At 55.8% G+C, this 17102-nt stretch overlaps 6 protein-coding genes across 6 annotated transcripts; 2 read left to right on the top strand and 4 right to left on the bottom strand.

Annotated features, from left to right (window-relative positions):
• Positions 1–748: 748 nt before the first annotated feature.
• MSH6 (DNA mismatch repair protein msh6) lies at positions 749–4565 on the bottom strand (the record flags this gene model as incomplete). Its single annotated transcript, XM_062879611.1, has 4 exons — positions 749–1429; positions 1481–3894; positions 3949–4180; positions 4245–4565. The coding sequence occupies 4 exons, from the start codon at positions 4563–4565 to the stop codon at positions 749–751; spliced, it is 3648 nt and encodes a 1215-aa protein (XP_062730758.1).
• Positions 4566–5141: 576 nt separating this feature from the next.
• Positions 5142–6380, bottom strand: QC761_503870 (uncharacterized protein; the record flags this gene model as incomplete). Its single annotated transcript, XM_062879610.1, has 1 exon — positions 5142–6380. One exon carries the CDS (start codon positions 6378–6380, stop codon positions 5142–5144), a length of 1239 nt encoding a protein of 412 aa, XP_062730757.1.
• QC761_503860 (uncharacterized protein) lies at positions 6313–10730 on the top strand (the record flags this gene model as incomplete). The annotated part of the gene is given in 5 exon segments (XM_062879609.1): positions 6313–8270; positions 8327–8917; positions 8969–9680; positions 9696–9781; positions 9836–10730. The coding sequence occupies 5 exon segments, from the start codon at positions 8029–8031 to the stop codon at positions 10728–10730; spliced, it is 2526 nt and encodes an 841-aa protein (XP_062730756.1). The 5' UTR covers positions 6313–8028.
• A 6-nt stretch (positions 10731–10736) lies between these two features.
• Positions 10737–12158, bottom strand: QC761_503850 (uncharacterized protein; the record flags this gene model as incomplete). The annotated part of the gene is made up of 6 exons (XM_062879608.1): positions 11957–12158; positions 11873–11904; positions 11772–11796; positions 11632–11699; positions 11142–11574; positions 10737–11082 (listed from the first exon to the last, which is right to left on the bottom strand). The coding sequence occupies exons 1-6, from the start codon at positions 11995–11997 to the stop codon at positions 10737–10739; spliced, it is 945 nt and encodes a 314-aa protein (XP_062730755.1). The 5' UTR covers positions 11998–12158.
• Positions 12159–13063: 905 nt separating this feature from the next.
• QC761_0077670 (uncharacterized protein) lies at positions 13064–14203 on the top strand (the record flags this gene model as incomplete). The annotated part of the gene is made up of 2 exons (XM_062872806.1): positions 13064–13246; positions 13307–14203. 2 exons carry the CDS (start codon positions 13064–13066, stop codon positions 14201–14203), a joined length of 1080 nt encoding a protein of 359 aa, XP_062730754.1.
• On the bottom strand, positions 14202–16720 carry QC761_503830 (uncharacterized protein). The gene is made up of 3 exons (XM_062879607.1): positions 15797–16720; positions 14510–15738; positions 14202–14450 (listed from the first exon to the last, which is right to left on the bottom strand). The coding sequence occupies exons 1-3, from the start codon at positions 16101–16103 to the stop codon at positions 14316–14318; spliced, it is 1671 nt and encodes a 556-aa protein (XP_062730753.1). The 5' UTR covers positions 16104–16720; the 3' UTR covers positions 14202–14315.
• Positions 16721–17102: the final 382 nt, after the last annotated feature.

The raw sequence follows: 17102 nt of genomic DNA, 5'->3' as shown, positions 1-17102 counted from the left end.
AGGAATCGCCGGCCGCACCTGATGATCCGGTACCTTGTAGCATAGAGACCACCGCGTCTGTCTTTTGTGTATGTACCTGGGCGATTAATAACTCATGGTGATTAACGCCGATGGAAAGAAACAAGCCTCAAGTTGTAAGAGACAAATGGTGAGAGAGAGAGAGAGAGAGAGAGAGAGAGAGAGAGAGAGAGAGAGAGAGAGAAAGGTGGCGCAGGACCACGGGATCGGCCGGGGGGTTAGGCAGCCAAAGATCCCGTCAGTCAGTCAGCGGCGACCGGACTCGGGGACGGCAACCTAGGCGCGGTAGCCGTGTCAGGCTCTATCCGAAAAGGAAGGTGGGACACCTGTCAAAATGATGGACAATAATAGCCTTGTGAGCGCCTATAGATCCCAGGAACAAGCAGTTAAATACTGTCGAAAATGTGCTCAAAATTGCTGGGCACAACCGTTTGGGTTTCAATAATCCGATAGCGTCCCATAAAACGGATCAAGATGGTGTGTGGGGGGGTGCACAGTCGCTAGCACAACAGCTTGCATAAGCAGTGCACCATAAATCCGAGACACCCGAAACCCGACGACGATATGCGTTTACAAAGACGTTATTACTGTGTACTGTACAATCTCATATTAACCTTATTTTCTTCAGATGTATCCCATGCTCTGCCCTGCCATAAACATGTCCCTTTTACCCATCAAACAATCCCATGCAATACCAGACAGTCCCCCATTCCCCAAACAAAAGACAGACTCAGAGCGCCTCAATGGCTCGCAACAGCACCTCCACCCCCCGCTCCTGCACTTCTGCCTCACCACCAACCCTAAGCAAGCTTGCCACATCGCTCAGCACTCCGAGAGGGATGTAACACCCCGTCTTGGCCCTCTCCAAGCTTTCCTTCAACCGGCTGGTGTGCTCCCACTCCTTGGCCGCCACCTCGGCCTCCTCGATGACCTTGTTGGGAATACCGCACATGGCAGCACAGTGCATTCCAAACGATCCCTCTGCAACACCGTCCTCTAGTTTGTACAAGAACGTCACTCGCCGGTTCCCACCGTCGACGTGAATCTGCATCCTCCGCGCCCGGATCTCAGGGTGGTTCTCAAACTCGGTTGCCAGGCTGTGGTAGTGGGTAGCAAAGAAGCCAACACAACCAATGTGGGATGCCACATGGTGAAGAACAGCTTGGGCGACAGCCACGCCATCATACGAAGAGGTGCCACGTCCGAGCTCGTCAAGAATAACAAGGGAGCGGGACGTAGCCTCGGCCAGAATCTTCTTGGTTTCGGACAGCTCAACAAAGAAGGTGCTTTGGGCGGCAAAAATATTGTCGTTGGCGCCGAGACGAGACATGATACGGTCGACAGGCGTCAACTTGGCCGACACAGCCGGGACGTAACAGCCAATCTGGGCCATGATGACGGCAGTACAAGTCTGGAAAATGTTAGCTGTCGAGCAGAGAAGAATATTGAGCAACGAACTCACCATTCGAAGAACAGTCGACTTTCCAGCCGCGTTGGCACCGGTAAGAAGGTTAATCTTGGCCTGCTCGCCGCCGAGGTGGATATTGTTTGGAATAAAGTCGTCCACCCTGTTGATCATGCACGGGTGACGGAGCTCCTCAAAGTGCAAGACGCTCCGCTCGTCATCAACAAACTCCGGACGGCAACTGGGAAGGCCGAGGGCAAGAGACGACTTGGCCAAGCTCATCAGGCAGTCCAGCTGCGAGATGATGCGAATGGCCTGCAACCACACCTCGTAATCAGCGTCGAATTTCTTAAAGAACCTTGACGCGACCTCCTTGACGATCTGGGAGTGCGTCTCCTCGGTTTCCTGGAGCTCACGGACAAGGCTTTCCAGCTCTCGGAAGTAGTACCGCTTGACAGCGGCCGTAGCCGACATCTGGCGCCAACTCGAAGGCACCTTGACCGACTTGGGCACTTCAATCTGGTACACCTCCTTGCCGACGTCGGTGAACTTGAGTTGCCTGCACTTCAAGGCCGTCTTTTGCTTCTCGAGCAGCTGAGCCAACTCTTCCTTGATGCGGTTCAGCTCGTCCTCGCTGTTGTCATAATCCTCCTCGATCCCCCGCTCGGGGATGAGAACCTTGCTGTCGCGAGCCTTCTTCCTGTCAAAGGCCGTCTCCCAGTAACCAAGGGGCTCTTTGAGATCCGGCATGCAAGAAATGAGCCGGTCCACCAGCCCATTGCCACTCCCAAAAGCGCCAAGGAAGTTCATGGTGTAGTCAATCTGCTCAAAGCCCTCGAGAACACGGACAAAGTCTTCAGGTCTGCAGGAGCCGGCGTGGATGCGCGAGATCAATCGCTCCAGGTCGGGCATCTTACTCATGTGGGACGAGAACTCGGCAAGCGCACTCTTGTCGTTGCTGAGCATGTCCACCGCATCAAGACGTTCGTTGATCTTCTGGATGTTGCAGAGCGGGTGGCAAACCCACTGCCGGAAGAGACGCTTCCCAAACGGCGTAATACACCTGTTGAGGAGGTTAAAAAGCGTTCCTTCCACGCCACCGTTGGCCGTGTTGGAGAAGATCTCGAGGTTGATGAGGGTCTGGCCGTCCAAGATGAGCGTGCCGTTGCGGTGGATTGGATTGTATGGTTCAAAGTTCCCTTGCGAGAGCAAGCTCCGTTCGAGCTTGAGGAAGCGCAGGTAATGAACCAGCCCGCCAAGAGCCGACATCAAGAGGTCCTTCTCCTTGACCTTCTCGAGCTTCTCCGGCCAGACTTCCTCCTGGTTGTCAGCGTTGGAGAAGTAACCGTTGCACTCCAGTTCGCGCCTCGACGTCTCAGCATCCCAAAACTCGGCGCCGGGTTTGAGATAGTTCCAGATGGTGGTAGGTGCAGTGTTGTTCTTGAGGATGCGGAGCGCCTTGGTGGACAGCCGCGACTTTTCCAGCACCAGTTCCCGAGGGCATGTCTGGGCAACAAAGGTCTCGAACTTGGTGAGGTCGACATCATCCTCAAACTCGGATATTAAAAACTGACCAGTGGCGGCATCCACAAACGCAATGCCAAAGCAAGGCTTGCCATCCACAACAGACTCCTTGATGGCTGCGCAGTATGTGGCCATATCATCCTGGAGCATGCTGCCGTCCACCAGGGTGCCGGCAGTCAAGATGCAAGCAAGCTCACGTCGGATGATCTTGTCCGCCTTCTTGGCCTTTGCGTCACGCTCACGCATCTCCTTGCCAAGCGCGGACTCCATCTGGTCTACACGAGCGACCTTGAAGCCTTTCGCGACGAACTGGTTGACCCACATATCGAGTGAGCTCTCAGGGACACCCACCATGCGCATGTTGACGCGGTCTGTCATCTTCAGATCAAACAACTGGTGACCAATGGTTGCATCATTTTCGTACAGCTCGTAGAACTTGCCCTTCTTGAAGAACACGACGGTATCCCAGAGATTCTTCTTGATGTCCCAGTACTGCTTCTCAAAGGCAGAGAACTGCTTCTCCGCTGCCGGTGGGATGTAGATGGACGTGGGATCGAACTCTGGGTCGGTTGGTGGCTTTTTGTTGCCATCCAGGATGTTGGCCAGCCAGGGATATCTCTTCTCGGGTTCCTGAGTGTGGGCTTTCGGTTTCGGTTTGGGTGTTGACGACGGCTTCTTCGCAGCTGGAGGGGCCTTGACGACCGTCTCCTGTGGCTCCTCATGATCGATGCTGTCAGGGTCGTATTTCCACTTCTGTGCGGTGGACGTCGACGGGGGGACGTCTTCCATTGGCTCGTCACCGTCCACGTCTAGAGCAGCTGAACGAGGCGGCGATGGGTTGGTGGTCTTCTTCCGTGGCGCAGAGGTTTTGGCAGCTGGCCGTTTCCTCTTCTTCGATCTGGATGGAGCATCTGAGTCGTCCGAAACTACAAAGTCTTCCATTTCGTCTGTACCATATTAGCGCCTTGATCCAGAAAATGGGATAGACAGTTCCGGCATACCGTCCTCCTCTTCAACTTCATTGGCGCCTGCCTCGTACGTGTCCTCATCATCCTCGTCGATGACCGCCGCACGCGGGCGGCGCTGTCGGCTCTTCCGAGATGTCAATGAGGCGATAAACTCCTCATCTTCTTCGTCGGATAATTCGGCATAGTTGACGGCTTTTTTGACCTTTCGGGAAGGGCTGCTAGGCAGCGTCGTGGTGTCCCTCATGGTCGTCCTCGATTTTGACACCTGTGGGACATAACGTCAGCAACACGAAGTGCGAAAGAGCATAGGAAAAAAGAAAAACACATGCCTTGGCAGTGCTGACGTCTCTGTTTTCCTGAGAGCTGGTCGGCTCAGGGACGTCACTGCTGGGGACAGGTGTAGCATCGGGTGGTCGTCGCGCAGAGTTGGACTTGGTTGTCTCCTGGAGGCATTGCGAGGAGCTGGCTTTCTTGAGGGAAGGTGTCGGCTTGACCGAGGGCGAAGAATTGGGAGCATTGGCACTGCTTGCTGGTGTCTTAGAAAAGAAGCCGAGAATGCTCTGCTGCTTGCCCGTTGACGGCGCCTGTCCCTGTTTCTTAGCTGTAGACGGCGTCTTTGCCGGGGTGCGGGCTGCTGTCTTGTCTCCCATCTTGGCCGCGGGTTGTACAGACGGGTGATGGATGGGTTGAATGATGGTCGAATACAACAGATGAAGAGAAGAATACTATAGAGAAGGGGAAAGCAGACAGCACTGAATTGGACAAGTCTAGTTCAAAGGCCCCTGGCATCCCAAAAAGTCTAAGCGGGACGCGATACGACGCGAGGAGGTCCAGGGAAGGCGCGTTCGCGCGTCAAAGTGCCAGCCCCACTATCCTTGAATTATCATTATCTTATCAAAGGCACTGCGGGGCGTTTGTCACAGCGCTCTTGCTTCTGGAAGCTTTCGTCGGGCACCATGTTCAGCTTCGAAAGGAACGTGATGCATTTCTTGAAACGTGATATGCTGGAGTCTCATTATCTGTTCATCGTGGGAATTCCATCCTATAAGCATCAAACTCTCTCAGAATTATTCACCCTATATCCAACCTCCAACCCCATCCCTAAGATTGTGCCAAGACGCGATGAACACGGAAAAAGCAAGTTCACCAAAACAAAAGATGCCCCCGGACTCTTCCAATCCAACTCCAACCACCACAAACCCAATTCCAGGTTGCGCCTGTGAACCTCACATCCCCCTAATGCGCATAAACCATCGTCCAGTCGCCAGCCCAGCTCGTAACAGCGAGTCCTTGAGGCTTGTGCAATGGGCAAAGTCAATTTTTTGGTGAGACGACTTGATGGCCTCAGCTGCCCGTGCAAAGCCCAGTCTGTCGTAGGCTGCCACAGCGTTGTGCAGAGATGACTGGTAACAGATGTTTTCCGCCAGATCCCATCCATCTTTCAACGCCAGATTGGCTCCGTTTCCAGCAAAAGCACTCACGGCATGGTTGGCATCACCGATAAAGACTATTCTTTCGAGGCTCGGGTCGTCGTGCCGAAATGGTTCCTTCTCCATGGCTGCAGTCACAAAGGCTGATGATGGGATGGTCGACTCGACGATTGTGCAGAATGGCTCCGAGAACATGCTGCCGAGACGGAGGGCTTCTTCTTTGAGGGCTGCGAATCTGTCGGGCGTCGCTACGCTTGTTCGCGTATCCGGCTCGGCTCGTAGTTGGCTCAGTGCCCACACGACAGTGTCTTTATCGACGGCCGAGAAGTAACAGCAAACCCCCTTTCCGGACAACAAGACACCCCAATTCTCCTCGATGGGTTCCGGTATCCCATGTGGGAACTCGGCTCTTCCACCTATCTGGACCGCGCCGGCGTACTTGAGGTCATCGTGGGGCCGGAGAGCAGCCCTGAGTCTGCTCTGAGCGCCGTCGGCGACCACGAGAAAGTCACAATCCTGGTGGTTTTTGACTCCTGCCTCATCCTCCACTGCGACTCGAATCCTGCCGTTGGCTAACCGCTCAGCCCCGGTACATTCAACACCCCGATGGAAGGCTGCGTTTATCCTCTCTGCTTCTCGGACCAGGATTCGTTCAAGATCGCTGCGCTGGATTCTCATGGACCCCGTTGGCAGGCCCCCCCATGGCCGAGGCTGTGTTGACATCAGCTCCTTCCAGTTAACATCCCACATTTTGAACTGGCCCGACCGGAGACCGAAGATGGAGTGACTGAGTGTTTCATTCAGGAGGCCGAGTTGTTGCAAGGCGACCAGACCTCCATTGACGCTGTCGCCATGTAGAGATATCGAATAGTTGTGTCGAACATCTCTTGGGTTGCGCTCGAGGACGACGATCTCTGGTAATCTCCAGTTTGGGTTCCAGAGTTTGTGGAGGGCAGCCACAAAGGCGCATCCAGCGATGCCACCGCCTACCACAATGATCTTTTTGTCCTCGAGGAAATGATTGGATGCCGCCATGTTGACGCTTTTCGCTGAAGATCTTCAGGTTGGGTGTTTTCTTTGGTCTTTACGTCTTTTTTCATTTATCGTTTTCTTGTCCTATGACATAATTTGTCTCGGCAGCGAAGCCTCTCCTCTTATATCTTGCCATCATAGTCCCAGGTCAAGCTTTCTGGCGTGGCTTGTATGGATGCAACAGTTGGCCATGGCCAAGTTGATATCGCACACAAACGGCGATGCGTTGGTCTCACAAGGCGATTCACCAATCGACCAATGAGAAGAGCGCATGGATGGACATCAGCCAAGGAATTGTGGGTCCATCTCCCTTCATCGACCCTGATGTCCACCATTTTCCGATGCGGGGTGACCCGGCGATGCAGAAGCGAAGCGTGGGTAGATCGTGCTCCAGGCTTCTGTTGTTTGAGATCGTTATCGAAGACATGGCACTTACAGTACATGGCCAAAGTGGGATAGGGATCTGGGGTCTCTGAAATATGTCCAGAGATCGACAAGTAGCGGGCTGGTTCCTGAGCTTGACCTGGTAGCTGCAGCTCCCTGCAGCTCAACTCCCGTTTCGTCAACTCCACCAGCGTGGCAACCGGTATTGGGGTTTGCCAACATGCTCATATCTCCGGCCTCTCTCGGTTCCCTCATGCTACCCAACTGACTGATATGGACATCCTCACTGTCTGCCGTAACTGCATCGTGTAACAGTCAAGGACAGCGAGAGTCACATTGGGATCTCATGGGTGGGCTAACAACAACAGCAAATACCGGCATCCAATGCTGCTTGTTCATAACCACCAGGTCAATCACTGGGACTGCCTCTTTTGCCTCAACAACCTAACCCCTCTCTTCCGCTGGCTTGGCGACAGCTGGGAATAGACAGGTTGGTGCACAAGCGGGGTTCGGGCGCCCGTGGTCCGCGTCCCTCGAGCCGCAACGCCGGCAAGTGGGTGTGTGGATGGCTGGCCGAGGAAGCCAACGTTTGGTACCTAAGATAGGCAGAATTTCTCCAAAGATACGGCGTCTGGTGGGATGGCAGGTGGGAGCCGCCAAGGCGGGAGAATCCGACAGGCGCACTCAACAGTCACGGTTAAATGGTCCGGTGATGAACAAACGGTTCCTCATCCAGGCGGCCGTGGAGGACAGGCACTGGCAGACGACAGACAGGACAGCCTGTGAGTGTGGGAGTGTGGAATGTAACCCTGCCTTCACCCGACTTTTTACGATTGCCAATGACAACATGTGTCAAAACTGTCAAGAAAAAAAGAGAATTCTGAAAATGACACTTTCAAGGCGCTACCATACAACATCCTCACTTCGGCTCCGGGACGTGGATCATTATATGTCGTTACCGGCATTGACATTGAGGACAAGAAACTGACACTAACACCCGGAGCTAAGAGAGGGGGCAATTCTTGGAGAAGGGTCACACTCGACCGCGATTGGCACTGGCAAGCGAAGCTGGCCAGCTGGCTCGGCGTCCAAGCGGCCACTCAGCTCACTTATTACCCCAACGCCAACCTTCGGGACTCTGGAGACTCTGGGGTTTGTCACTTGCAGGTCGGTGCAGGGCTGACTGGCCTCCCCGCAACCTGGAACAGATCACAAAAAGGCTGGAGTTGAAGGTGTAGAAACGCCCTTGGTCGGCTTGCGCCCGAGAATGGATGTCGACTCTACGGACCGGCCAGACGCTGCTGGCGCACTCAAGACAGACGGCGTCAGGGAATCGCCCAAGGATCACAACAGCCGCCGGGCCGCTGCATGTCTCGTGTGTCGCAGAAGCAAGATCAAGTGTGAGAAGGGACGCATGCCAAACGACGAGCGCTGTCAACGTTGTCTCCAGTTGGGGGTGCAGTGTGTTCGACCTGATTTCCATGTTGGACGTCGAAAAGGGGTCAAGAAGTGAGAACGTCTTGTCTTTTCACCCAGTATCTGGCTGCTAACCCACCACTTAATAGCAAGCGAACTGGACTGGAGAAGGCGCTGCACCAGGTTGAGCAGGCAGTGAGGAGATCAGGGACCAGCATTCAGGGGATCGAGGCCACCAAGGTTGTATCCGAGCTCAAAGTACTTCTCGGGTCGGGCTCGGAAGGGTCTATGCCACCAGGCGACACCATTCAGGTTGGTGGACGAAAGCCGAACCCGCGCCGAGACTCGAGACAGAGCGACACGCTCCTTCCGGACGCTTCATCTGACGCCGGAGACAGCAGCGCTTCCGACCAGGACGGCATGAGTGTACCGCCGCAGGGATCGACCCCATCCCAGGGCCACGCTGTCGAGGAGAGTCTTGCTGTTGATGATGCTGAGAACCCGCTCCAACTTCTTGCGCGCGCATCCGACCTTCACGTGTCCCCAAAGTCTGGGAACGATAGCCTACCGGCAGAAGCTGCCTCTCATCAACGAGCACGCCAGAGCAAGCAACCCGACCAGCCATCGGAAGTGGAAAAGTTCTTTAAGCTCAGCCAATTCAGCCTCGATGTCGGGAGTGATCTGGACCCAATCGATCTCGGCCTCATGACCGTGGAGGAGGCCGATGCACTGTTCACTTTGTATGTTTTGCCTTTTTTCCCACATCAACAACTCGCTCTAACCGTCAACAGTTTCCATCACAACCTAGCGCATACCCGCTGGGGCCTTGACCCAGTCTTGTACACAGCATCGTTCACTCGTTCCCGGTCTGCCTTTCTCTTCACGTCAATATGCGCCGCCTCTGCCCTCTTCATGGCCACTGCCTCGGCCCTGTCCCGTCGCCTCTCGAATCACTGCCAAGCTCTCGTGAACCGCATCATCCGTGACCGTTACCGCTCCGTCGAGATTGTCCTTGCCTTCATGGTCAACGTCCCCTGGATGGCGCCCGGGAAACACAGCACCGATGACGAAACCTGCTGGTACGTCAGCATGGCGACGACGATGGCGCTTGATCTCAGTCTGCACAAGATCTTGGTCTCACAACAGAGCGTAAACGGCCAAGGCATGGGAAGTATGCCGATGCAAGTTCCGAGAGCAGACTGCATCGACCCCAAGGTGGCGCTTTCGCTGGACGGGTTCTCGGAGGTGGATCCGAACAGCGAGTATGGCAGACGGCTGCTAAGAAGAAGGGAACGGTGCTGGATTGCCCTTTTCGTCTTGGAAAGAGGCATGTGTTTGGCAAGAGGTCGGTGCTACACGGTTCCCATCACGCCCATCCTCAAGGGGTGTGACCAGTGGCATTTGTCAAATATTGCAGACACGATGGATGGGCATCTTGTTTCCATGGCGGTGCTGAGGAGAGATTTGGTGAGCTTATCCGGCGTGTCCGTGGAAATGGTTGAGGTTTGTTGCTGACAGGCGCAGGATGATTTATTTACGTCTATCAGGGCGGTCTGTGATGGCTCTCGGGATGGAAGAACCGGGGGCGGGATTATAGCCACCTCGTGAGCCCCTTCTCGAACTGTTACCGCTCACACACATGGCTGACCTTGCGGCAGGATCCAAATGACCGTTGACAAATTCTTTGACGAATGGCATGCTAAATGGGGCATCTCAATCGGCACCGGGCCGCGTATGTCTGAAGGTTTCATGCGCAGCCCAGAACCGCTGTTTGCTGACCAAGCGGCAGAGCATCGACTGCCGCCGTATGTGCAAATCCTGGTGACCCATACCAGGCTTTCCATCTACAGCAGCGTCATCAACCACCCGACGGCTCCCACCGAAGTGCGCCACTTTTTCCATGCGGCCGGCCTCTCATCTGCGCTCAACGTCATGCGAGCTGCAATCCAGGGCGAGAGCCAACTGTCCAGCATGCCCAACAACACAGCCATCATGATCTCGTTCGCCGCGTGCTTTGCTCTTCGTCTCAGCGGCCAGCTGCCGGGCAATTCCAACCTGGCACCAAGCGTCCGAGCCCTCATTGAGGAAACAGCAGAGGTCCTCGAACGCATCGGCTCGGCAACAAAGCATCGAGATGGCATGTCGGCATTGTACGGAAAATATCTCAGATGCATTGTCAAAAAAGCGGCGCTATCAGCAAACGAGACCGCCCCTCGCCCCCGGACCGGTCACCACCAATCAGAACCTCTCACGCAACAACACCAAGCCACAGCACCGTATGCGAGACACAGTGACGCCAATAACCACAATCACGCCCGCGGCAGCTTTAGTATGACGGACACCTTACCACCCAACCCGCCTGTTTCCGGCTTCCTGGAACCGCCCATCTGGTCCGAGCCAATCCAGTTCTCGTCCATGTCGGATGATCAAATCGTCGAGGCACTCAGCAGGGTCAATAACGAGTTTGACCCAGCCCTCAACATGTATCCCTGGGACGACGCGGCGGCGTTGGATTGGTTGAACTGGTCAAACCTACCGGACTTTGGTACTTGAAACGGGTCAAGCGGTTGCTCGAGCCGGCACCGGGGTGGCTGCCGTCATGCTGACGAGCTCGGAGAGCTTTTCCATGATGACGAATGTGAGGACGGTGTGAGGTGTCAGGCGGAGCCAGGCTGGCGTCCACCCCTTCATGAGGAACATTGGCCCTTCTTGCCTCAGGCCGTCACGCGCAACCTGGAGGACGGTTGAGCCCTTGGTAGCGCTTTGGATTCTGCTCTTCAGCACATCGGCCGGTGCGCACGCTGTCGTGGCAGCTGTTCCGGCGAAGAGAGATGCCAGGGCGTGTGTTCGGATGTCGTCTTTCAGCCGGGTGCGGGTGAGGATAGTTTTTTTAGCGGCCGCATATCTAAGGTAGTCACGCATCGTCAGCGCGGGAGGTTGCTACGGGGCTTGGCGATGGCTTACGGTGCGATCTGGGACACGTCTTGTTCGAGGTCAGCAAACAGCTTGTGGGCATTGTCTGGGGTGCTCAACTCACTCATGAGGACACTCCTGACGATATTGGCAGACAGCCCCCTCCCAAACACTTTGACGCCTTCCTCTCTCGCGATCCGGACGAGGGCAGTCACGGCGTCCGAGTAGAGAAAGCGCTCTGCCGGTGGTTTGGCGGCATCGGCACACATTCGGACGAGAACAACCTCTGTCGGATTCCCCACCACGCCAGCGAGCCCGCCGGCCACACCGGCACACGCTATGGTGGATGTGGTGGATGGCTTGGCACCACCGGACCGCTTTTGCATCTGGCGGGACAGGATGGTATACAAACCGAACCTGGCTGTCGAGTATGTCGATTGTCGGAGAACCGAAGCGGAAAGGCCGGACCACAGTGAAGGTATTCCTACGCGCCATCAGCCTCAGCATGGCTGGCTGAACACACCACACCAAGACGTCTCACCATCACGAACAGCGAACCCGTACAGGGTCGAGAGCATGGGTGCTCGGGTATGGAGGACCTGCATGCGGCTGGACGGGATTGAGTGTTACATGTCGCACATATCTCTCGAGCGATCGGAGCGGGGGTTCACGTCAACATACTATTTTGTGAGATCCAGGGGGTGGGCTGGGGCCAGGGTCAGCACTCAACAAGTGATACGAACTGCATGCTTCTCTCATAGCGATCAGGGGTGTCCACTCACTGAAGCATACTGCCATGGAGGCAGCGGCTCCGCTGCACCTGCTTGTCAATACTGTCTTCCGTGCACGAGCAGCTAAGAACTCACCCGAGCCAGAAGGGTTGCTTGGTTCCTTTCTGCCCACTCATTTTCGCCGGTTTTGATAGCAAGATGGCAAAAGAGATATCACTAGACCTCAGGAATGGATGCCTGAGAGCACCATGTTGCAAAAGAGACAAACATGAGGGGAAGGACAACTCGGAACACCCTGAACAGACACAGCTTGGGGGAGAGGGACGTTTGGGCCCGGGTCACTACAGCCTGCCTGAGTTCACGGGCATTTCAGGCGCAAAATATGGCCGACCAGAGACTCGCTACACACCATGGGTACCTTGTCCAAAGCAAGCAGGTCCCATTATTGCTTTGAGATGGAAATATGATGGAATTATGCTGGCAATATCTTGGTTGGTATGAAGGACGGGCAGTTCCAGATCCACGTTCCCATGGATCTGGAACACAACCGCCGCTCGGGATAGTCGGGTCACACAAGAACAGATCTCCCATCATGGCAAAGAAGACGATGATGGGCTGATAGGATGGGAATTTGCAACTTTGTCGGCCCACACCAACTCGCGGGTAGATCAATGTGCGGCGGGGATGTCTGACCTCGGCGGCTAGAATTGAGGGGTGATGATAAATAGGGACAGGGACGGTGAAAGACACGTGTTGTAGCTCATGAAAGGAAAGCGGTCTTGATAGTGACAGGCCTCGCGTGGTCGAGGGTCGATGAGTAAGTGAGTTTTGCTGTTGAGAGAGTGCCCGCATCGGCACCCAAAACAACCCCCGAGCTCATCCCCGCTAGAAGCAGCTGTTTCCCCATGCCGGAGAAGCCCTTGGCGGACAAAGCGGGCATTGCGACGACCTCCAATTCCCAGCTTTTGCGCACCAATCACATCGCTCCATTCCAGCTGCGGGAACCTCCCCAGTGATCATTCGTCGCGCGCGCATCATCGACTTGACCACTTCCACCACTTTGACGACGCTCCACCAAACGACAAACAAAACCACCACTGTTTTCCAATTGATGATGCCCCTCAAACATTGCCGCTTCTCTCACCTGTAAACAAGCTCGAACAACGATAGTCAGCACCAACGCAGCAGCAACAAGTACCACCGCCGCCACCACCGCTAGAAACCCACCCTCTCAAATATCTCATGGCCGAAACCAAACTCAAAGACCTTAGCTCCCTAAGGCCCTCCCTCAAAAAACTAATCAACGCCCCCTTCGCCTCCCCAGCCACAACCCCGGCCCCCCCTCAAATAAGAAACATCTACCAGCGGCTCTCCCGCGAAGCCAAATCGCGCAAATACGGCGAACGTCCCTGGATAACCATAGCTGTTCGTTTCCCTTCCCTCCCGTTTCCCTTCTTTTCACTAACCCTTCCTCCCTGTCCGCAGGCAGCAGCAACCTTCACGCTCAACTCCCCCTCCTCCCTCTCCCACCTCCACTCCACCTCCTCCTCCCTAATCCCCCACCCAACCCTTCCCTCCCTCACCCCCCCCCTCACCCCCCTCCTCCTCGCCGAACTGATCCGCGAAGTCGGCCTCAAATGCATCTCCTTCAATGGAATCCCTCGCACAATCAACTGCCTCAACGCCTTTCGCTCAGACCTGGAGGTAAACCCCTGGTCCAGCTCCCTTTCCTCGGTCCCATCACGAACCGTCACTACCTCAAACATCAACAATACGATAAGCAGGGGAAACGCGCTCTGGAAGTCTATCTACACACCCCATCACGGGAAACTAACCCAAAAGCTTGCACTGGCACATCCCGATTTGCCGGGGTATATTCTCCAGGGTCACTACGCCATGTTACTCGCCGATCCACCGAGGCATGTGGAGGGCGGGGTGCCGAGACAGGCGAGGTTGGGGCGGTGCCTGACCAGTCTTGTGGCGATTGCGTGTTTGAGAGCGCAGAGGGGGGTTGGGCCGCAGGTGTTGAGCCATGTTTACGGGTTGAGGAAGGCTGTGGAGCAGGGGTTGCACAGGGAGGAGTTTGAGGACGAGGAGGAGAGGGAGGGGATGGAACGGTTGGCGGGGGATGAGGGGTGTGAGTGGATTTTGGAGAGCGTTGACAAAATCGCGAGGGCGATCGGGGGTGGGGGATTTGCCGGTTGGGAGCGGGAGGTTGACCAGGACCAGGACCAGGACCGGGACCAGCAGGACGGGGTGGAGGATGATACGAGGCTGGATGGGGAGGTGAGCGAGGTTGGGAATGTGGCGGAGGAGATGGAGGAGGAGCTGCAGGGCGGGACGGGGAGCGGGATGGGGAGGGGGAGGGAGTCCAAGTTGTGAGAGAGACAAGAGATTTGACATGTATTTATTGCAAAAAGACGGTAGGGTATATACATGTTCATGAATGACAATGACAAAACAACCCCCGGCCATCATGCTTCCCACCTCTCACCTACTCCATGACAATCAACTCCTCCGCCACCGCAAAGCCCGCATCGGTCTTTCTCCTCACCTCCTCGACATCCACCCCCGGCGCGATCTCCGTCAGCGTGAGCGTCCCCTTCTTCCTGTCGACCTGGAAAACCGCCTATTTGTCCCTCTCCAGTCAGCATCACTTCATCGCCGGTACGACGAGAATCAACTCACCAAATCAGTGATAACCGTGCTCACCACCCCCCTCCCCGTAACCGGCAGCCCGCAAACCGCCACAATCTTGCTCGTCCCGTCCTTGGCCGTATGCTCCGTCGCGACCACGATCTTTGTCCCATCCGGATTGCTCACCAAATCCATCGCCCCCCCCATCCCCTTAAACACCTTGCCCGGTATCATATAGTTCGCCAAATCCCCCCCCGCACTCACCTGCAGCGCCCCCAAGATGGAAACATCCACGTGTCCCCCCCTGATCATGGAAAAGCTCTCACTCGAGTCAAATGTCGAGGCGCCGGGGACGAGAGTGGTGGTTTCCTTCCCGGCGTTGATAATGTCAGGATCGACCTCTTCCGGGAGGGGGTAATCCCCCATGCCGAGGATGCCATTCTCCGACTGAATCCAGACTTCCTGCCCCGGGGGAAGGAAAGAAGGCGCGAGGGTGGGGATGCCGACGCCGAGGTTGACGTAGAAGCCTGGTTTGAGCTCTTTGGCGGCGCGGCGGGCAATGCGATTTCTTTTCGCCTGAGCGGGTGCTTCCTCTTTTGGAGGCGACGAGGAGAATTCCTGTGGGGAGCGGGTCTTGACAATTTCTACTTGGGGACGTTCGGTCGCTGGGACGATCCGGTCAATGTATATGCCCGGGAGATTAACCTCGCTTGGGTCGAGCTCCCCAACCTCAACAATATTTTCCGCTTCCACAATGGCAAGCCTGGCAGCCTTTGCCATCAAGGGGGCAAAAGTTTTGGTCGTGTGACGAAAAACGCAGTTGCCGGCCTTGTCGACTTTCCAGGCGCGGAGGATGGCCACGTCGCCGGGGAGGGCGGTTTCCATCAGATAGGCTTTGCCGTTGAAGATGCGGGTTTCTCGCGGGGCGGAAAACTCGACCACGGTTCCATCGGGGGAGTAGCGGGTCGGGAGGGAGCCGGATTGGATGAGGGTGTTGCCTCCGGTGGGGGTGAAGAAGGCCGGGATGCCCGAGCCGGCGGCGCGGATTCTTTCGGCGATGGTGCCCTGGGGGCAGAGCTCGACGGCGATCTGGCCCGTGAGGTATTGCTTTTCGAGCTTTTTGTTGGCGCCGAGGTACGACATGATCATGCGGTCGATTTGGCCGTTTTCGGTGAGGAGGGCGAGGCCGCCGCGACCTTCGGAGCCGGCGTTGTTGGAGACTGCGGTGAGGGAGTGGAGGGATTCGGGGCCGCGGCGGCGGATGGCAGCGATGAGGGTTGCTAAAGGGGGCAGAGTCAGTCAGGGGGTTCTCTTGATGGTTAGGACAAGGGGGCTTACAAGCTACACCGCAAAGGCCAAATCCAGCACTGAGCAGGACGGAGCCGCTCTTGATGTCGGCCACGGCTTCATCTGCTGACGCCCACACCTTGGAGCCTCCTCTTTTGGGCTCAGAAACCGGAATCTCTCTCCTCCACGGTCGCGTGTGAGAAAAAACCCTGCTCTGAGCGTAGTTGATGGTAATATTTGGCTGTGAGGTTGATGTCGTCGCCTCGATCCTCAAGCTTGACTGAAGCTGTCTTGCACACGATCCCCTCGAAGAAAGCGCAACGGCGCGCCGTCCAACAACACTGGCCAAGTTCCTCATCTTGCTTCAATGCCTCCGGCACAAAAGCAATCAAGACTCAACGACCGGTACCGCAACCGCAAATAAACACAAAACAATCCCTTTGGTCTTAAAGCATTCGCCGTCTCAACGCCGTGGCAAAGGGAAGGTCGACTACCAAAACACAGCGTCGTCCAACCCACCCGGCCGGCACGGCGCGGATGCGGGCGCGATAGGCAGGCATGCAAATCTGCCATCCGATCTTGCAATCAACAGGTCCCTTCCGTATGGGCTGCGCCAAGTGGTGTTCTACGTCACCAGAACATGGGGGGGTCGGAAAGGGCCGAGGTGGTCGGAGATAGATTTGGGCGCCGGGAGGAAGCAAATTCGGGCGTCTCCTCACTCAATGTCGATGGGGAGTCGGAGTTCGGCATCGAGCATCGGCTTGGATCTCATTGTGGCTTACTGATGAGATGGAATGGAAGCATGTGAAGATGCCCAGATATTTTGTTCTTGTCGCTTTTTTTTCTTTTGATGTCTTTGGTGACTGACACCCAGGAGCTGTGGTGAGGTTCAGATCCAGCGGCCGGTCCGGCACTTCCCCGCCGATTAGCGGTCGATGCGCTGTGAGGAGGACGGCGCCCCACTGTAACCCGCTGGAAAATACCAAGCCGGGAATAACCGTTCTTCTCGAACGTCTCTCATTGACAATCTCTTGTCCATGTATAAACTAGACATCCCGAATCAAGACTCGGAAACTTTGAGAGTCATCATGATCTCATGAATCTGGGAACTATGCGACACCCCGCCAATCTCACTGTCACCGTTGCTATCGGCGCGCGGGTAGTCTGCAGGCCCTCAATGGCCATTGAGTGATCAGTCAGGTCACTGGCGCTGAGTGAGACACCAGGATGCTGTACCACGGTCAATGGCACGGTCTCGGGCGAATACATGCAGATCAAAAATTGATAGCACCAATTCGGTGAGACAGCGCGAGAGGAAAGTGTCGGGGCGCTGTAGCAACGTCAGGAGAGGGCAGCA

Source organism: Podospora bellae-mahoneyi, chromosome 5 (genome assembly GCF_035222275.1).
Source record: "Podospora bellae-mahoneyi strain CBS 112042 chromosome 5, whole genome shotgun sequence".
Classification (NCBI taxonomy): Eukaryota; Fungi; Ascomycota; class Sordariomycetes; order Sordariales; family Podosporaceae; genus Podospora; species Podospora bellae-mahoneyi.
Note: the sequence above shows the minus strand (reverse complement) of the source record. Positions and strands in the feature narration are given on the sequence as shown.

Excerpts from the sequence above, each read along its gene's own strand:
- QC761_503830 (XM_062879607.1), bottom strand. The coding sequence starts at position 16,103 with ATGAGGAACTTGGCCAGTGTTGTTGGACGGCGCGCCGTTGCGCTTTCT. Across the intron at positions 15,739-15,796 it reads TGGCCTTTGCGGTGTAGCTT|CAACCCTCATCGCTGCCATC; the intron begins GTAAGCCCCCTT and ends TGCCCCCTTTAG. Across the intron at positions 14,451-14,509 it reads GCACGGTTATCACTGATTTG|GCGGTTTTCCAGGTCGACAG; the intron begins GTGAGTTGATTC and ends AGGGACAAATAG.